The following is a 13999-nucleotide window of genomic DNA, read 5'->3' as shown; positions in this document are numbered from 1 at the left end:
TTCATTCCTTTTGTGAGATGGAAGCTCCTGGAATCTTCTAAGATAGGAAGAGGGGAGCTGAGGAACACAATACCACCCTCCTAGCACTGAAGGGAGTTTTAGATCCGTGGATGACAGAGGACTGAGAGGAGCAAGTTACCTGCCTGCTCTAACGTAATAATTGTTGCCCCCCACAACGTCCTTCTAGCCATTTTTCCTACGTGAACCACAGTTTCATATAATTGTAGCTGCAGTGTGAACACAATTTTGCACTCTGCTTTCTCACTTAAAATTATTTTGTAGATGATAAACTTTCCCATTGTGCTATGTACTCTTCAGGACTATAATGTATTACTGTATGATAGACTCTCAAGTGGACTAAGTATAATTTTCTTAACACTTCCCTTCTTGTAAATTTTGGTTGCTGCTAATTTTTAGCTAACGTGGGCTTTGGTCTTTTATGAGTTACTCCTAGATTCTGTAAGTGAGATAGATAACACATAAGAAGACCACCGTTTCCATGGGCTAGCTGGTCCTGATTAGGATTCCTGTCTCAGCATCACTATTCATTGTGATCCTTTCGCTCACACACAATATTTACAACTGGACCACAATTATATCATCATTGCATTGGTCAACTTTTTGTTACTGTAATGCAATACTTGAGACTGGATAATTTGTAAAGAAAAGAGGTTCATTTGGCTCAAAGTTTGGAAGGCTGAAATTCTAAACAACATGATGGCAGCTCTTTTGAGACCCCCTTGGCTGCCTCATATCATGGCTGATGGCCTCCTGGTAGGAGCATTTGTGGAAGGAGATAGCACTGGAAAGAGGAAGCCAAAGATCAGGAAAGGGACAGTAAGGACCAGACCTCCCACTAGGCCTCACCTCTTTTTTTTTTTTTTTTTTTTTGGTGATACTGGGGCTTGAACTCACAGTCTTCACCTTGAGCCACTCCACCAGCCTTTTGTTGTGATAGGTATTTTCAAGATAGGGTCTCATGAGTTATTTGCCCAGGCTGGCTTCAAAACTCGATCCTCCTAATCTCTGCCTCCTGAGTAGCTAGGATTACAGGTGTGAGCCACAGGTACCCAGGTAAGCCTCACCTCTCAACGAACCTGCCACCCTTAAGGCTATGCTTCCAACTCAGGAACGCTTGGGGGATGGACTCACTTAAACAATACCCAGGCCATAGCAATCACCTAGCAATAATTCCATTCAGAAACAGAGGCATAAGCCTGGGATTTTGGGTAAACCTTTACCCAAAAACACCCAACAGCATTCCTGCTTCACCCTGGGGTGGGTCACATCTCTCTGAGGCCTGTCGAAGGCCAGCTGGTTCTGAGGTAGTGACAGTTCCACTCAGTGGAACTTTCTCTAGACCAAGGCTTGCTAGACAGACCTCAGAGCAGTAAGTCAGAGCAAGCAGGGCTTGGAGGCAGAGGGTCTCCAAGGTTATGGGTCTCGCTTGGGCTACCCTTCTTAGCAAGTGGCTAACCAGGGCCAGCCCTAATCCTCTTACAATCTGTTTCTTCACCAATAAAATGGGTCTGATGAAGCCTGAGAGGCTGGGTTACCTTCTATGGTAGCCTGGAAGGACTCTCCCTTCAATATCAGTTTTCAGCCTTTTAACGTTAAACCCCCCATGTTCATGACCCATGGGACTTGGCAAGGTCCACACTTCTTTCCTCTAGCAGCCTGGGTCTGCTTGGATCAGGGTGCTGCCATGGACCCCACCACCTGAAAACCAAGGGGTTCCCCAGGTCTCAGGGAGTCACCTGTCTTCCTACTGGCTTCTGGAGGGTCAGGAGGGCAGGCACCTTCTGCTCATTTACCACAAGCTTAAGTGACTTTCCTGTTAGACATTCCCCAAATCCCAGCCCCAGACACAGGCTTGTGTCTCATCTCCACCATGGCCTGAAGAGTGACTTTTCACAATGAAAATTTTTAAAGGCTTGGAAAAAAGTGAACCTTGTAAAAGACATTAAGAACAAAAAGGGCAACACATTGGCGCTCAGAATGAACACATTCTCCAGATGAACTGAGGGGCCCCCCAAATTCGAAGCCACACCACCAACAGCACTGGGACTCAGAATCTTAGGCCACAGGTTGCCAGATGATACTTCCTGTATTTCAGCGATTTTCCCCAACACTCAGGGGAACCAAGCTCAACGTTCAGATTCTTCCAGCTTCTGAACTGATCTGAATTAGCTTTTTGCTGGAAATTTCACCGGATTAAAAATAATAATAGTAAGAGTTTCGATGGATTAAAAGAAGAATGGGATGGGAGGGCTGTCAGCCTGCAAGTTGAAGGTGATCAGGTCCACCGCCTGCACCTGCACGCTGGGCTGTAAAAGGGGCTGCCTCGCATCCCCAGCACCCACCCCCTGCGTTTGATGCTGCGCTTCTCAGGGGCACTGGAGTCGCAGCGCTGGGGAACGCAGCACGACTGTCCTCGTGACAGGCGGGAGCGGAGCAGCGCCAGTGAGGAGAATTGGCGAAACGGTCCCCTTTTACAGAAGTCGCGACTCATGGTGGCTGGTTTTTGGAAGTTTGCCGCGGGCGTGCTTTCGCATCCTGCTCTCCTCGCCCTGATCCTTTGATGGGTCCAGAACTGCCATCCGGGGACATGGGCCCCCCCATCAGACCCAAAGGATAATAAACAGGTTGCTTTCTACTTGTCCCCTCTGGGCTGTTCTGAGGCGGTTAAGAGGAGTCTGAGTTCGGACGGAGGCCACAATTTGCTGGGCTCCGGGACAGAAAGACACAGTGCCCCCCGAGACTCCCATTAGCACACGCAGGCCGACCCCTCCCCGAGGCGCGGGGTTGACCAGCCCAGCTCGCGGTCCCCTGCAGCCCAGAGCCCGGCGGGTCGGGCGCGCACCGCTGTCTCCCCCCAGCGGCCGCGCGCGTGTCGCCGCGGGAGCCTGGCGGCGGGGGTGGCACGGCGCAGGCAAGCCCGCGGCTCCGCCCCGCGCCCCCCCTCCCGGCCGGCAGTGCCGCCCCCTCCGCGCCGCGCTCGGCTCAGACAGAGCAGCCGCCTCTGCAATGTCAGCAGCCGCAGCGGCAGCGGCGGCGGCGGCGGCGGCGGCGACGCGAGCGGCAGTGGCCCGGGCCCCGCGGTAGCCGCCAGCGCGGCACGGCCCGGCAGGCGCGCACGGCGCGAGATCGCGGCCACCTCGCTACCTCGCGGGCGCTGCGGGCTGCTCTGCGCGCCCCGGCGCGGCTCGCGGACTCGGGGCCAGCCCGGCTGCGGCCGCGCACAAAGGACCGCGGACACTGGGAATCGGGGGTCTGCGCTCAGGGACCCGCCGGGGAACGGCCAACTGCGCCGCGTCTCCTCCACGCTTCCCCTCCCCGGGCAGCCAGAGCCCGAGCCGGAGCCGTCCCCGTCATATGACAGCGGCGACACAGCAGCCAGCGAGCACCTGTCCTGCCGGCTCCGCTGCGCCACGGCCGGCTGTGCCTGGGGTGGCCCGCGCCGCGCCCCACTGAGTGGTCGCCTGTCGCCGGCCCGCGCCCCCCGCGTTCCAGCTCGCGGGTTCCAGGGGCAGGAGCCCAGGGGAGACCCCCGCCGGCACCGAGCCTAAAATGGCCACGCTGCTTCGTAAAATCGGGCTCATTCGCCTGCACAACCGGGACACCGAGGACCCCAAGCACCATCACAACCACCGCGGCGGCGGTGGCGGCCAGCAGAGCGCGTCGCTTCGCGGCAAAGGCGGCGCCAAGAGCGGCGGCCACAAGCAGCAGCAGCAGCAGCAGCAGCAGCAGCAGCACCCCGGGGGCGCGGGCGAGGCGAGCCCCGGGCCCGGCAAGGGCAAGGGCAAGCGCGCGGCGGAGCTGGCCTCGCGCGACAAGCTGCCGCAGCCGGCCGCGGGGGCGGCGGGGGCGGCGGGCGCCGGGGGCCCCCGGGAGCGGGCAGCGGGCGCCAGGGCGGGGCCGGGCCCCGCGGTGGCGGCGGCGGCGGTGGCGGCGGGCGGCAGCCTGGTGCCCGCGGCGCGCCAGCAGCACTGCACGCAGGTGCGCAGCCGGCGGCTCATGAAGGAGCTGCAGGACATCGCGCGCCTCAGTGACCGCTTCATCTCCGTGGAGCTGGTGGACGAGAGCCTCTTCGACTGGAACGTGAAGCTGCACCAGGTGGACAAGGACTCGGTGCTGTGGCAGGACATGAAGGAGACCAACACCGAGTTCATCCTGCTCAACCTCACCTTCCCCGACAACTTCCCCTTCTCGCCGCCCTTCATGCGGGTGCTCAGCCCGCGCCTGGAGAACGGCTATGTGCTGGACGGCGGCGCCATCTGCATGGAGCTGCTCACGCCGCGCGGCTGGTCCAGCGCCTACACCGTGGAGGCCGTCATGCGCCAGTTCGCCGCCAGCCTGGTCAAGGGCCAGGTAAGGCTCGCGGGCCCGGGGCGGGAGGACGGGTGTGCGGGGCCGCGGGCCCACCCTCAGCGCCGGACGCACCGGCCTCAAGGTGACAGACGAGGGCTGGCCGGCCGCTCAGGCCATCTCGCTGCTCGCCTTGGGCTGCTCCTGTCAGTCGGGCTCCTTCTGAGCAAACCTCCGACAGGGAGGTGCTGCTTAGCGCCACTGGTTCTTTTCCATAAAGGACTTTTCCTTTCTGTACTTCTCCATCCCATCCGCCCTGGTCACCTGTCCTGGTCCCGCTAGTATTTCTGGTCTCTCTAACTTGTCCCTCTCTATCCATGTCTCTCCCACTGCCCCTTCCCTACTTCTCTCCCCCTCCCATATCCTTTTCCCTTCTCCCCCATATTCCCTCCCCAGGTCCCCCTCCCATCTTCCTACCCTTCTCCTCCTCTCCCTTTCCCCTTCCCCACTTTTCTGCCTTACCCCCTCCCTCGGCTCCCCCTCCCCTGCTCCTTAGCCATCTCCTGTCCCCATCACTGTAAAGGTGCTAACTTTCCAGGAGCTTAGGATCTAAGTGTCCCCCACCCCCACCACACACACACACACACACACACACACACACACACACAGGCTTCCTCCCAGCCCTCTCAGGTAGGTTATCTGCAGGTGGGCACTTGCAGAGGGCCAGCTCCCTGCTGGGGAGTCCTCACCCCTCCTCTCTCCTGGGCAGTGACTTCTGTAAAGGTGAAAATCAAATCGTGCTGAGAAATCTCTGGAGAGAGGCAGACCTGTGGTTTGAGGCCTTCAGTGATAAGGCCAGGCTCTATGATGGCAAGGCCCATTGCCCTGTCTGCCCCTGGTGCTCCTTCCAGGTCCATCATCTCCTAGGTAGGTGGCTGGGTCTTGGTCTCTTTCAAACCTTGTTTCTTTTTGTTTCCTTGTCACAACTTCATTCCCCCCTGCTGGGATTTATCATCAAGCACAGAAAACCCAGTCTTATTACCTTTTCTTTGGGGGCGCACTTTATGGGAAGAGACCCCAGAGCAGGCAAAGAGTATCTCAGTGTTCTGAGATGTGGTCCTGCCTGGCTACAGGCAGGGTGAATGGTTTTGTCTTTGATATTATTATATGTTCTTGGCCATGTTCAAATTCTATGGTGAGCTTTTCCTGAATCAATATCAAACATTACTTGATAAAATTAATTTTCCGTATGGACATCTTTTGTATGGTGAACTCGTTGTCTTTGAAAGACCCCGAATGACCTCAGTTTGGTCTTTGTGCAGCCGGCTTATCAGAAATGATCAGCTCTCCCCTGTTGCCTGTCTCTGTCTCTTTCACTGCAGGGTGTTTCACACTAATCAAATGAAGCTTGTTCTGCCAATTTCACTAGAGGTGGAACCCCTGGGGTTCCAAACAAATAGCATCCTAACACCCGCAGAGAAGGTCACTTAATTCCTGAGCCATCAAGCCAGGCCATCTTTTCCAGGATTCAGGGTCCACATTCTTCTTGAATTAGGAGTAGGATGGATGTAACAGCTCTAGAAAGACACCTATCACTGAGCAAGGCTTGGTGCCTCAACATCAGAGGTTCCTTCTCATCTTACAGTGAAATGTTACCTGGGATGCAAGGTGCATGGGATTGAATACAAGTCTGCAGGAGGGAGAGGGTCATACCAGCTTATTTTCAAGCAGGATTGATGTGGAAGAATATTCCACAGAAAGCGTTGGCTATTTGTTTCTAAAACCATTACTAATCAGAGCTCTTTGGGAACAGTCTCTCACTTGGGGTCAGGGAAGAGGAATGTAGTTTTGCCTTACAGAATCACAAAATCACAACATTTTAGACTTAATATCTTTAGAGCTCTTAGCTGGTGGCTTTCCTTCTGAAAGATGCAGGGAAATGAAGATTTTAAATGAGGAAAGAGGAAATTGCTTTTAAAGAGAAATTTCTTACTAATTTTTTTTCCATGTTTACATTAATGATATGAATAATAACAGCTCCACTGGTATCCCTAGTTCTACTAGAAGAGATAGGTCTTGGTGCATATATTCCCTTTCCTGTAATCAAAATTGAGTCATGCATTCAGTTTACAAGTTAGAGACTTCGTTGTTGAACACATAATTATCAAGATTTTTATTTATTATTTTAAGAAAATCTTCATTGGACTCAGTCCCTTCCATCTAGCATATTGTGTTACATTATCTGTTGAACATCTGGAATGAGAGTTAAAAACGCAGCACTTTTCAAAATACCTGGTCAGTTTCTTCACATTTTCATCCTGGTTTCCACATACAATTTTCCAAAAGTGTGGAAAGCTGGGTGCACATGAAATATTCAAAACACAGTGAAAGAATTGAAGAAATGAGTAGCCATTAATGTTTCAGAGATGTGTGTGTGGGAATCTGGTGATGTCCCAGGTAACCTGAGCCTTGTCGTGCCTCTGCAAATTCACTGTTCACAGGTTGTGCGTGGCACAGATGGTAGTTACTGAATTATTTCCATTGTCATAGGGAATGTGCTCGGGAAAGCAATAAAAATACCTGATTAGGTATTCAAAGAGAACCGGGACTGCTACCAAACCAATAATTACTCTTTTTAAAAAGAATTGTTACATTTCAGTTATATTCCTCTGTTATTGGGATTTCTTCTTTAGGGCCCATTTTCTTGAGCTGCAAAGTTAGCAAAGGTTCATTTGCCTCTTTTAGAGGGAGACACTGCTCAGCTTAACTTTATGATTGAGAAAGTACTGTTTCTATACTTTTAGAGAAACTGCAAAACAATTCGTTTGCTGTGTAATATTTTTAAAAATACATACTAAACAGTTTTTTGTACAAATTCAAACGTTCAGGCTTAGTGAGGCTTTTACTAGATTAACCATCTCCCTTGTTACTGAAATCTCTCATGGCGCATTAGAAATTGTAGTTGTTTTAAAGTCAGTGACTATGTAAGTTTCTTACATGATATATTCTATGTAGAAATAGAGACGTCATCTCTTACATGTTATGACTAAACCCTTTATTTTGTCTATTGTAGGCAACCCTTTTTGTTTTCTACGGTTGGATAAAAAATTCATAGGCCTTTAGAATGAACTGGTGAAAATGTTAAAAGCATGCCTTTAGATAATTGTTTGTATCCTTAATCATTTCGTGTGCCGTAAGAGTACGGCTCACATCTTCTCTGTGGGATTTCTGACATTCAAAAGCTGTAAGATTTTTTTACTTGAAGCTAAAAGAAGCTGTCCTGCCGGCACAGCGCTTGCACAGTGGACTTCACAATGAACAAAACGTACATTTTCCAAGATAACAGACAACTGGCTCTCTAAACCTAAGCAAACTGGCACAGTGTGGGAGGGACCTGGCTGTGAAGTGCCTCAGGGCTCACCTGTGTCTCCAGGTGTGGAGCACATGATGCCCAAATGAGTGACAGGTGACCATATCCCTGCAGCTGTGTGAGCAGCAAAGTGCAAAATAAATAAATAAAAGCCATTTGATCGTGGCCCAACTCAGGGTTCTACTTTCACACCTTCATACCTCGAGTGTCCCCCTTTTTAATTAATCAGACATCACCAGTGGCAGGGAACAGATGGTAGCTGAATGTCCCTCAGAAGTAACCATACAACTCAGCATGGACCCGATACTGATAACAATGGTAACAGCAATACTCACACCACGCTCCAAGCCAGCCGAGAACACAGGGTGTTGAGCTTCCCTGGGGCCTGGACAGGTGAGGAAACTGCCACTCTGTGCAGTCAGGTCGAGCTTAAAGAACCTCACATTCTCATGACAGTTCATGAGCGGCCATGCTCTGAAACCTGTCAGCTTGAGTAAAGCCCTCAGGAAGCACTGAATCTCCCCCAGGGCCACCTGAGTACCTTGCATCTTCTAGGTGGTCGGTTAAATTTGTGACCTGCCCAAAGATTATATCCAGAGAGAAGAGTCACAGTCAGCCATCAGCAGAAGATTTTCCAAGCCACAGAATGTAACCATCCTTGAGTCTTAATGTATGAATTGGTAAGCAACTGGAGGATCACATTTGCCTGGCAGCACTAGTTTCTGGAACTTTATTAATGCAGGGAATGGAGTCCCCCACTTGTCTGAGTGTGAGGACAGAGTAGAGGGCTGTACAATTCAGTGAGATCACACAGCACGAAGAACCACTTCAGAGCTCATGGTCTACACCACAGGGTCACTGAGAAGTGCACAAGTGCATGTGCACACACACGGACAGACAGAAGTAAAGCCCATCTTCAGAACTTCCTCCAAAGTATTAGGCCAGATGAAGACTAACGGAGTTAGGAAACCTGATGGCTGAGAACCATGGCTTGGATGCTGATAAGGAATCACCTCCTAGACTGCTGACGTTAGCAGACCTTCAGCAGGGTCTTGCTGACCTACAGCCTCTGGAGCTCAGAAAATAACAGCCCTAGTCTGACCATCCAAGGCCAACACCTTCCCTGCCCAACATGTGGGAGGAGTCGACATGTAGTCCAGTCTCAAAGTTAATGGCACAAACTCCAGTTTTCCAGAACTGACCACTCCAATCTCTACAATAGAAGCTTGAGGTCTTGGGACCTCCAAGGCAGGGTTCCTTCTTGAGTCTGCCCACTCTCCATTTGAGGGTGCACATTTGCTTTGCTTTGCAGAAATAAACCTGCCTAACCCTCCTCTGAGGGTAGCAGCAGCACTCCCTGTGCTCGGCAACCTACTGCGTCTCTGTGTCCTGATAAACTTCTTGCTTCTCCTTCCTGCCTGTTTGCACTGGTAAATTCTTTTACCAACCTGTGGCACCAAAAGTCTACAAAAGGCTTAACAACAGCATTGTATTTAGGACTGAAATTTTCACATCTCATGGTAAAGAGTTACAAAGATGATCAGCCCTTGAGCTCAACCTACAGGGTTCTAACCTACTATCATTGGCATGAAAGTATAGTGCCCTGTGTTAGTTTGTGAGAGGGGCTGCAGTCACATGGAGTGGGTGGATTAAATGAGAGAGATTCATTCTCTCACAACTCTGGAGGCTGGAAGTCCAAGGTCACGGTGTGGCAGAGCCGGTTTCTCCTTTGGCCTCTCTTCTTGGCTTGACCACCTTCTGCCTGTGGTCACCTTCTGTGCGTGTCTAATCTTTTAAGGACATAGTCACACTGGATTAGGGCCCTCCCTCATGATGTCACTTGAACTTGATCAAATTAAGTCACACTCCTAGTTTCCAAGGGTTGGGAGCTCATCATTTAAATTGGGGTTGAAGGAGACACAATTCAACCTACTGGCATGAATTAACCAATTCAAACTCTTGTTTCTCTAAAGCTTATTGCTGGTTTGAAAAGCCGCATAAAGGGAGCCAGGCTAAATCAGCCACAGGATGGCAAATCCTGCCTGTAGGGTTGGGCAGAGAAATGGCAGCACGTTTGGAGGGAAGCTAGGGTAACCTAGAGCGTAAATAGTGCCAACGGGAGGTGGGTAGTGCCATCTGATTCACCCCAAGAGACCTGGGTTTCTGTTCTTATGAGTCACTGTGTTGTTTTGTCCTGTGCTGCATGGAGGGGACAGAGAGAATTACCACCGACGATGACTGTGCAGCTTGAGGTATCGATATGCCAGGCTATTGGGAGAAAAAAATAGCTACTTGTTCTTCTATCAAGTAGGGCAGGCAGGAGGACACAGACAGGACTCTGCGGCCTAAAAATAGCCCTAGGCCAACTTGGAGAGCTGCTGCTCCTGGCTCCTAGGACAGGACGGTTAATGAAGGAGCCTTTCCTCTGCCTTGCATTGTGACTTTTGGGAATCGAACTTGCTAAAAGTGGATGCAAGAGCATTTTGTTTCCTTTTCTGATGTAAACGACGGGCCAGATTTGTTTTCCTTTGCGGGGAGGGCATAGGCTTATTGCTGCTGTTTGATGGGATGTGCCCATGGGCGACAGTAAGTTGAAGTTCATGTGAGAGTGTGACCCCCCCTCCCCAGGCTCCATGTCTCCTCATTCCAGGGAACCGACTCAACTGGATCCAGGATTAGAAGTAAACAACCTACCTAGTACCATGTTGAGGACAGCTAAGGAACCATCCAAACTAACTTTCATATGAAATAGTAATAATACAATAAACCAACTGCCAATAGTGAGTGTCTTTGAGCCACATTTCAAATCTCCTTGAATTATAGATACTGCTTCCCTAGAGAGGTTGATAAGGTATATGGGAGATAAGGAGAGAATGAATGACCTTGAAGTGCTCGTCCTCTCCTTTCTGCCCATGGTTCATAGCCCTGCTAGTATATTAGGTGCACTGTGTAGCTTGTGCCCAGGAATTGCAAACTTCAGAGTTGCAAACTTTGCGGTCTAGGATCAGGCCTGGCAGGCACTTATTGGAGAAGCTTCCCTATGGTTCTCATGGGCAGCCAGGGTTCAAAAGTTGACCTGTGCCAGTCGTGGTCCACTTCTCCCATTCCACTCATCTAGGATTCACCCTCCACCAGCAGCAGTCAGCTGCTGAGCCTCGGGGTGGTGAGGACTTTCTACCTACCCCACCTTGATTGCACTCACTGGCCTGGGTCAGCTCTGACTCAGGCCCTGGGAAGCTGAGCTCTGTAGAGAAGGTCATCCTAAAACCAACTCTGCCCCCTGACCCTTTATCATACCAAAATGGAGGGTGAGCCTCAAGAAAGAAAATGTGCTCAGGACAGTACACTTGTTAGACCCTGCTGCGGAGGGCCAGGTGAGCCTTGCTCCATTCATGCATGAGCCAAAGTTCTGAGCAGGTGAAGTCCTGAGCACCTGCTACCGGCCAGGACTTAACTCGGGAACACGCTGGAGAAGATGCAGGTGGAGTGCCTGCCCCAAAAAGCTTACCGGCTGATTGGAATCTCACTGGCCCACTCGTGTTTTGGTTATTATTTGGGGAGGTACCTGTTTGCAGACTGGCTGTGCATTAGGGACTTGGGCTGTGTGGAGTCCTGGGATCGAAGGGTCTCCAAACATTCTGGGTGATGTTCTCAGAGAGAGCACTCTAGTTAAGGGTGGTCAAGGCTTGACGTGGAGTGTTAGCCTGTTCTTTGAGCACTGTTTTATTGCTAAGAAGTAAAAGGATCAGGCATTTTTCCAAAACCCACCTGGAAGTTGTTGTAATAGCAAAAATACTTCCGGTAATAACTACTGCATCCGGCCTAGTGAGTTAGCACTAAGGTTGAATTGTTCACGTATTTCCTCATTGCTACTCACATTCTTCATTCGGTCATTCAGCACCCATCTTACCATGCTTGGGGACTGTAGTGATATCACCCTTGGCATTCCCATGGGACCTTTTCCCATGCTGTATATTGTCCCTGGTCCAGTTCTCGTCCTTTCCTTCATCTACTATGAGGCTAGGAGGAAAGTAGCTGGGCAGGGAGATCAAGAACACCAGATGAGAAAGCCAGAGAAGCAAAAAGATTTGGGACCAGTCAGGAAGAAAGGCCAGGAGAGAAGGGTGGGTGTGGCTGCAGAAGCAGGAAGGAGCTACTGGGCAGGCCCTCAGCCAGCAGCAGGCATCATCGTGCATGTTCTCCCAGGCTCCCTGACCTCTCTGTCTCCCTGCCATCACCTAGATGGTTCCTCTAAAATGCATGCCTGTCTCTCTCAGACCCTGGATTATGATCCTTACAGAGCACAGCCAAAGTCTCCCAGTAGTGTCTACAGGGCAGCATGGCTCCATCCTTCATGGCTTCCTCAGGGGTCCCTCTTTCACCAGTGCCTCCTGCCCAGAAAACTCTCTACCCTTGTTCACCAGGCAAGCCCCTAGCTATCCTTCAAAACACTGCCAAGTACAATCTCCTCTGTGAAGGGTCCCTTGGCTGCTCCTCCAATCAAAGTGATCACTTCCTGCCCAAAGCCATCTCCACTGCCACTCATTCCTCTGCATTTCCTGCTGGACCGTGCTTATATGCTTAAGTCATGTTGCTCTTTCTGTTCACAGCATCCAGTATATCATGTGTGCCAAATAAATGCACTTGCCTCTGAGTGGATGTCATGCCCTCCACTCCACCCCTTCTTGCAGTGCTGCCTAAGAATGGAGAAAGTGCATCAGGTGCTTTCTGTGGGCCAGTTGCCTGCAAAATGCCTCATGTGAACCATTTTATGCAATCCTTATAGCAGCCTACAGGGAGGGGGGGGCTGTTATTATTCCCATTTTGCAGAGGAGGAAACTGAGGCTTGCAGAAGGAGAATCGTGTGCCAAAGGCATATGAGAGGAAAGGAACAGAGCCTAGCTGCTACCAGACAGCCAAATGCCAGAGCCATCGGTTCCAGTGAGCTGGCTGGCTGGCAAGTAGGAGCCACGCAACTAAGTATCCCGTGTAGCTGGGCCATTCCCCATGGGTACATTTGGATGTTAGAGTGTGCTTTGCAGCTAGCCTGTGCAGCTTTGCCTTTTGCTACAGCACTCGGAATTGATCTTAAAAGGGAAGAATGGTGAATCCATCAAAGCCGGCAAATTCTAAATTCCCCATTAGCTGGTTGCATCTATTGTGTGAAATGTAAGCTTGTTTTAATTCTTCAAACTGTAGGAGAAAGATAATTGTTGTTGTTTTATTTCTTCTCGATACAAAAGGGAAAGGCATTTTAAAGATTCTGAAAATAGCTCAAGAAAGAAGTGCTTTACTGAAGATAATTATTACATTGGTAAAATCACTCAGATTGAAGAAATTACTACTTTAAAAATAATTTCTGTAAAATAAATACCAATTCCCCATCACAATATTTGGCAAGCATTCCCAAAAATTTTTAATAGGTTTTTTATTTTTTGATGAAGAAGATAAGGAAATGCTATCCCATAATGGATAAAATCACACTTAAAGTTCAAATACAGTTGGCTCATCTGGGATAAGGATATTTATCATTTTTAATCTTGAAGATAAGACATTTTCAAAACTCAGAATATGGAGTTACAGAATTAATCATATAGTGGTAAGAGTGAAAGCAGCTATTAATATTTAGTGATCTGGAAGTTTTGTACAAAACTGATGCTTGTGCAGAAGGGGGATCTCTGAGTGTCAGGTTGGGTTCGTATTGCTTCCCAGGAGATGTCAGCCAGGAATTGGATATAATTGTGTGAAATAAATATTGTTTGCTGCAAGGATTAATTTGTGCTGAGGTCATTGATGCTGGTGGCATACCCCACTCCAGTCTGCTTCCCACAGAGGGAAAAAAGAGGAGTGCTGCAGAAGAAATTTACCCAGGGACTGAATTTGTTACAAGCTTACATTATTTGTAAGTAGAATATTCTAAGTCTTTAAAATGTAGCCTTTTAAGAATCATCAGAATATTATATGAATCATGATTTCTTTAACCGCACTTTATACAAGGGAACTGTTGTTCATAGAATTCTTCCCTGCTTGTGTCTGAGAACTTGCCCTCTGGTCAGAGCTCTCCTGCCCCATTTCCTTTCTCCTCCTTCCCTTCCCTCTTCTCTTCCCTCTTCCCCTCTCCCTCATCCATGTTGGCCAGAGGAAGGTGGTCTACCGGAAAGAGGCTCTGAGCCCACAGTGGCAAGTCAGGATGCTGCAGGGAAAGCAGCTGTATCCCACAGGAAAGCAGAAGAGTAAGGGCCAATGGTCACAGCCCTTCACTTTTATAATGTACATTATAAAGAGCTATAATCTGAGAGAATTCTTACAAGACAGTTTCTC

At 49.8% G+C, this 13999-nt stretch overlaps 1 protein-coding gene across 1 annotated transcript in view; it reads left to right on the top strand.

Moving 5' to 3' along the window:
* The first annotated feature begins 3149 nt into the window (after positions 1–3149).
* The window catches only part of Ube2ql1 (ubiquitin conjugating enzyme E2 QL1), a 37528-nt gene continuing 26678 nt past the window's right edge, over positions 3150–13999 (top strand). Inside the window, exon 1 of the mRNA XM_020175388.2 lies at positions 3150–4371. Coding sequence (XP_020030977.2) covers positions 3571–4371 — 801 coding nt within the window. The 5' untranslated portion in view covers positions 3150–3570. The remainder of the gene's footprint in view (positions 4372–13999) is intronic.

This window comes from Castor canadensis, chromosome 6 (genome assembly GCF_047511655.1).
Source record: "Castor canadensis chromosome 6, mCasCan1.hap1v2, whole genome shotgun sequence".
NCBI lineage: Eukaryota > Metazoa > Chordata > Mammalia > Rodentia > Castoridae > Castor > Castor canadensis.
The sequence above is the reverse complement of the archived record's forward strand: the minus strand, read 5'-3'. Positions and strand labels throughout refer to the sequence as shown.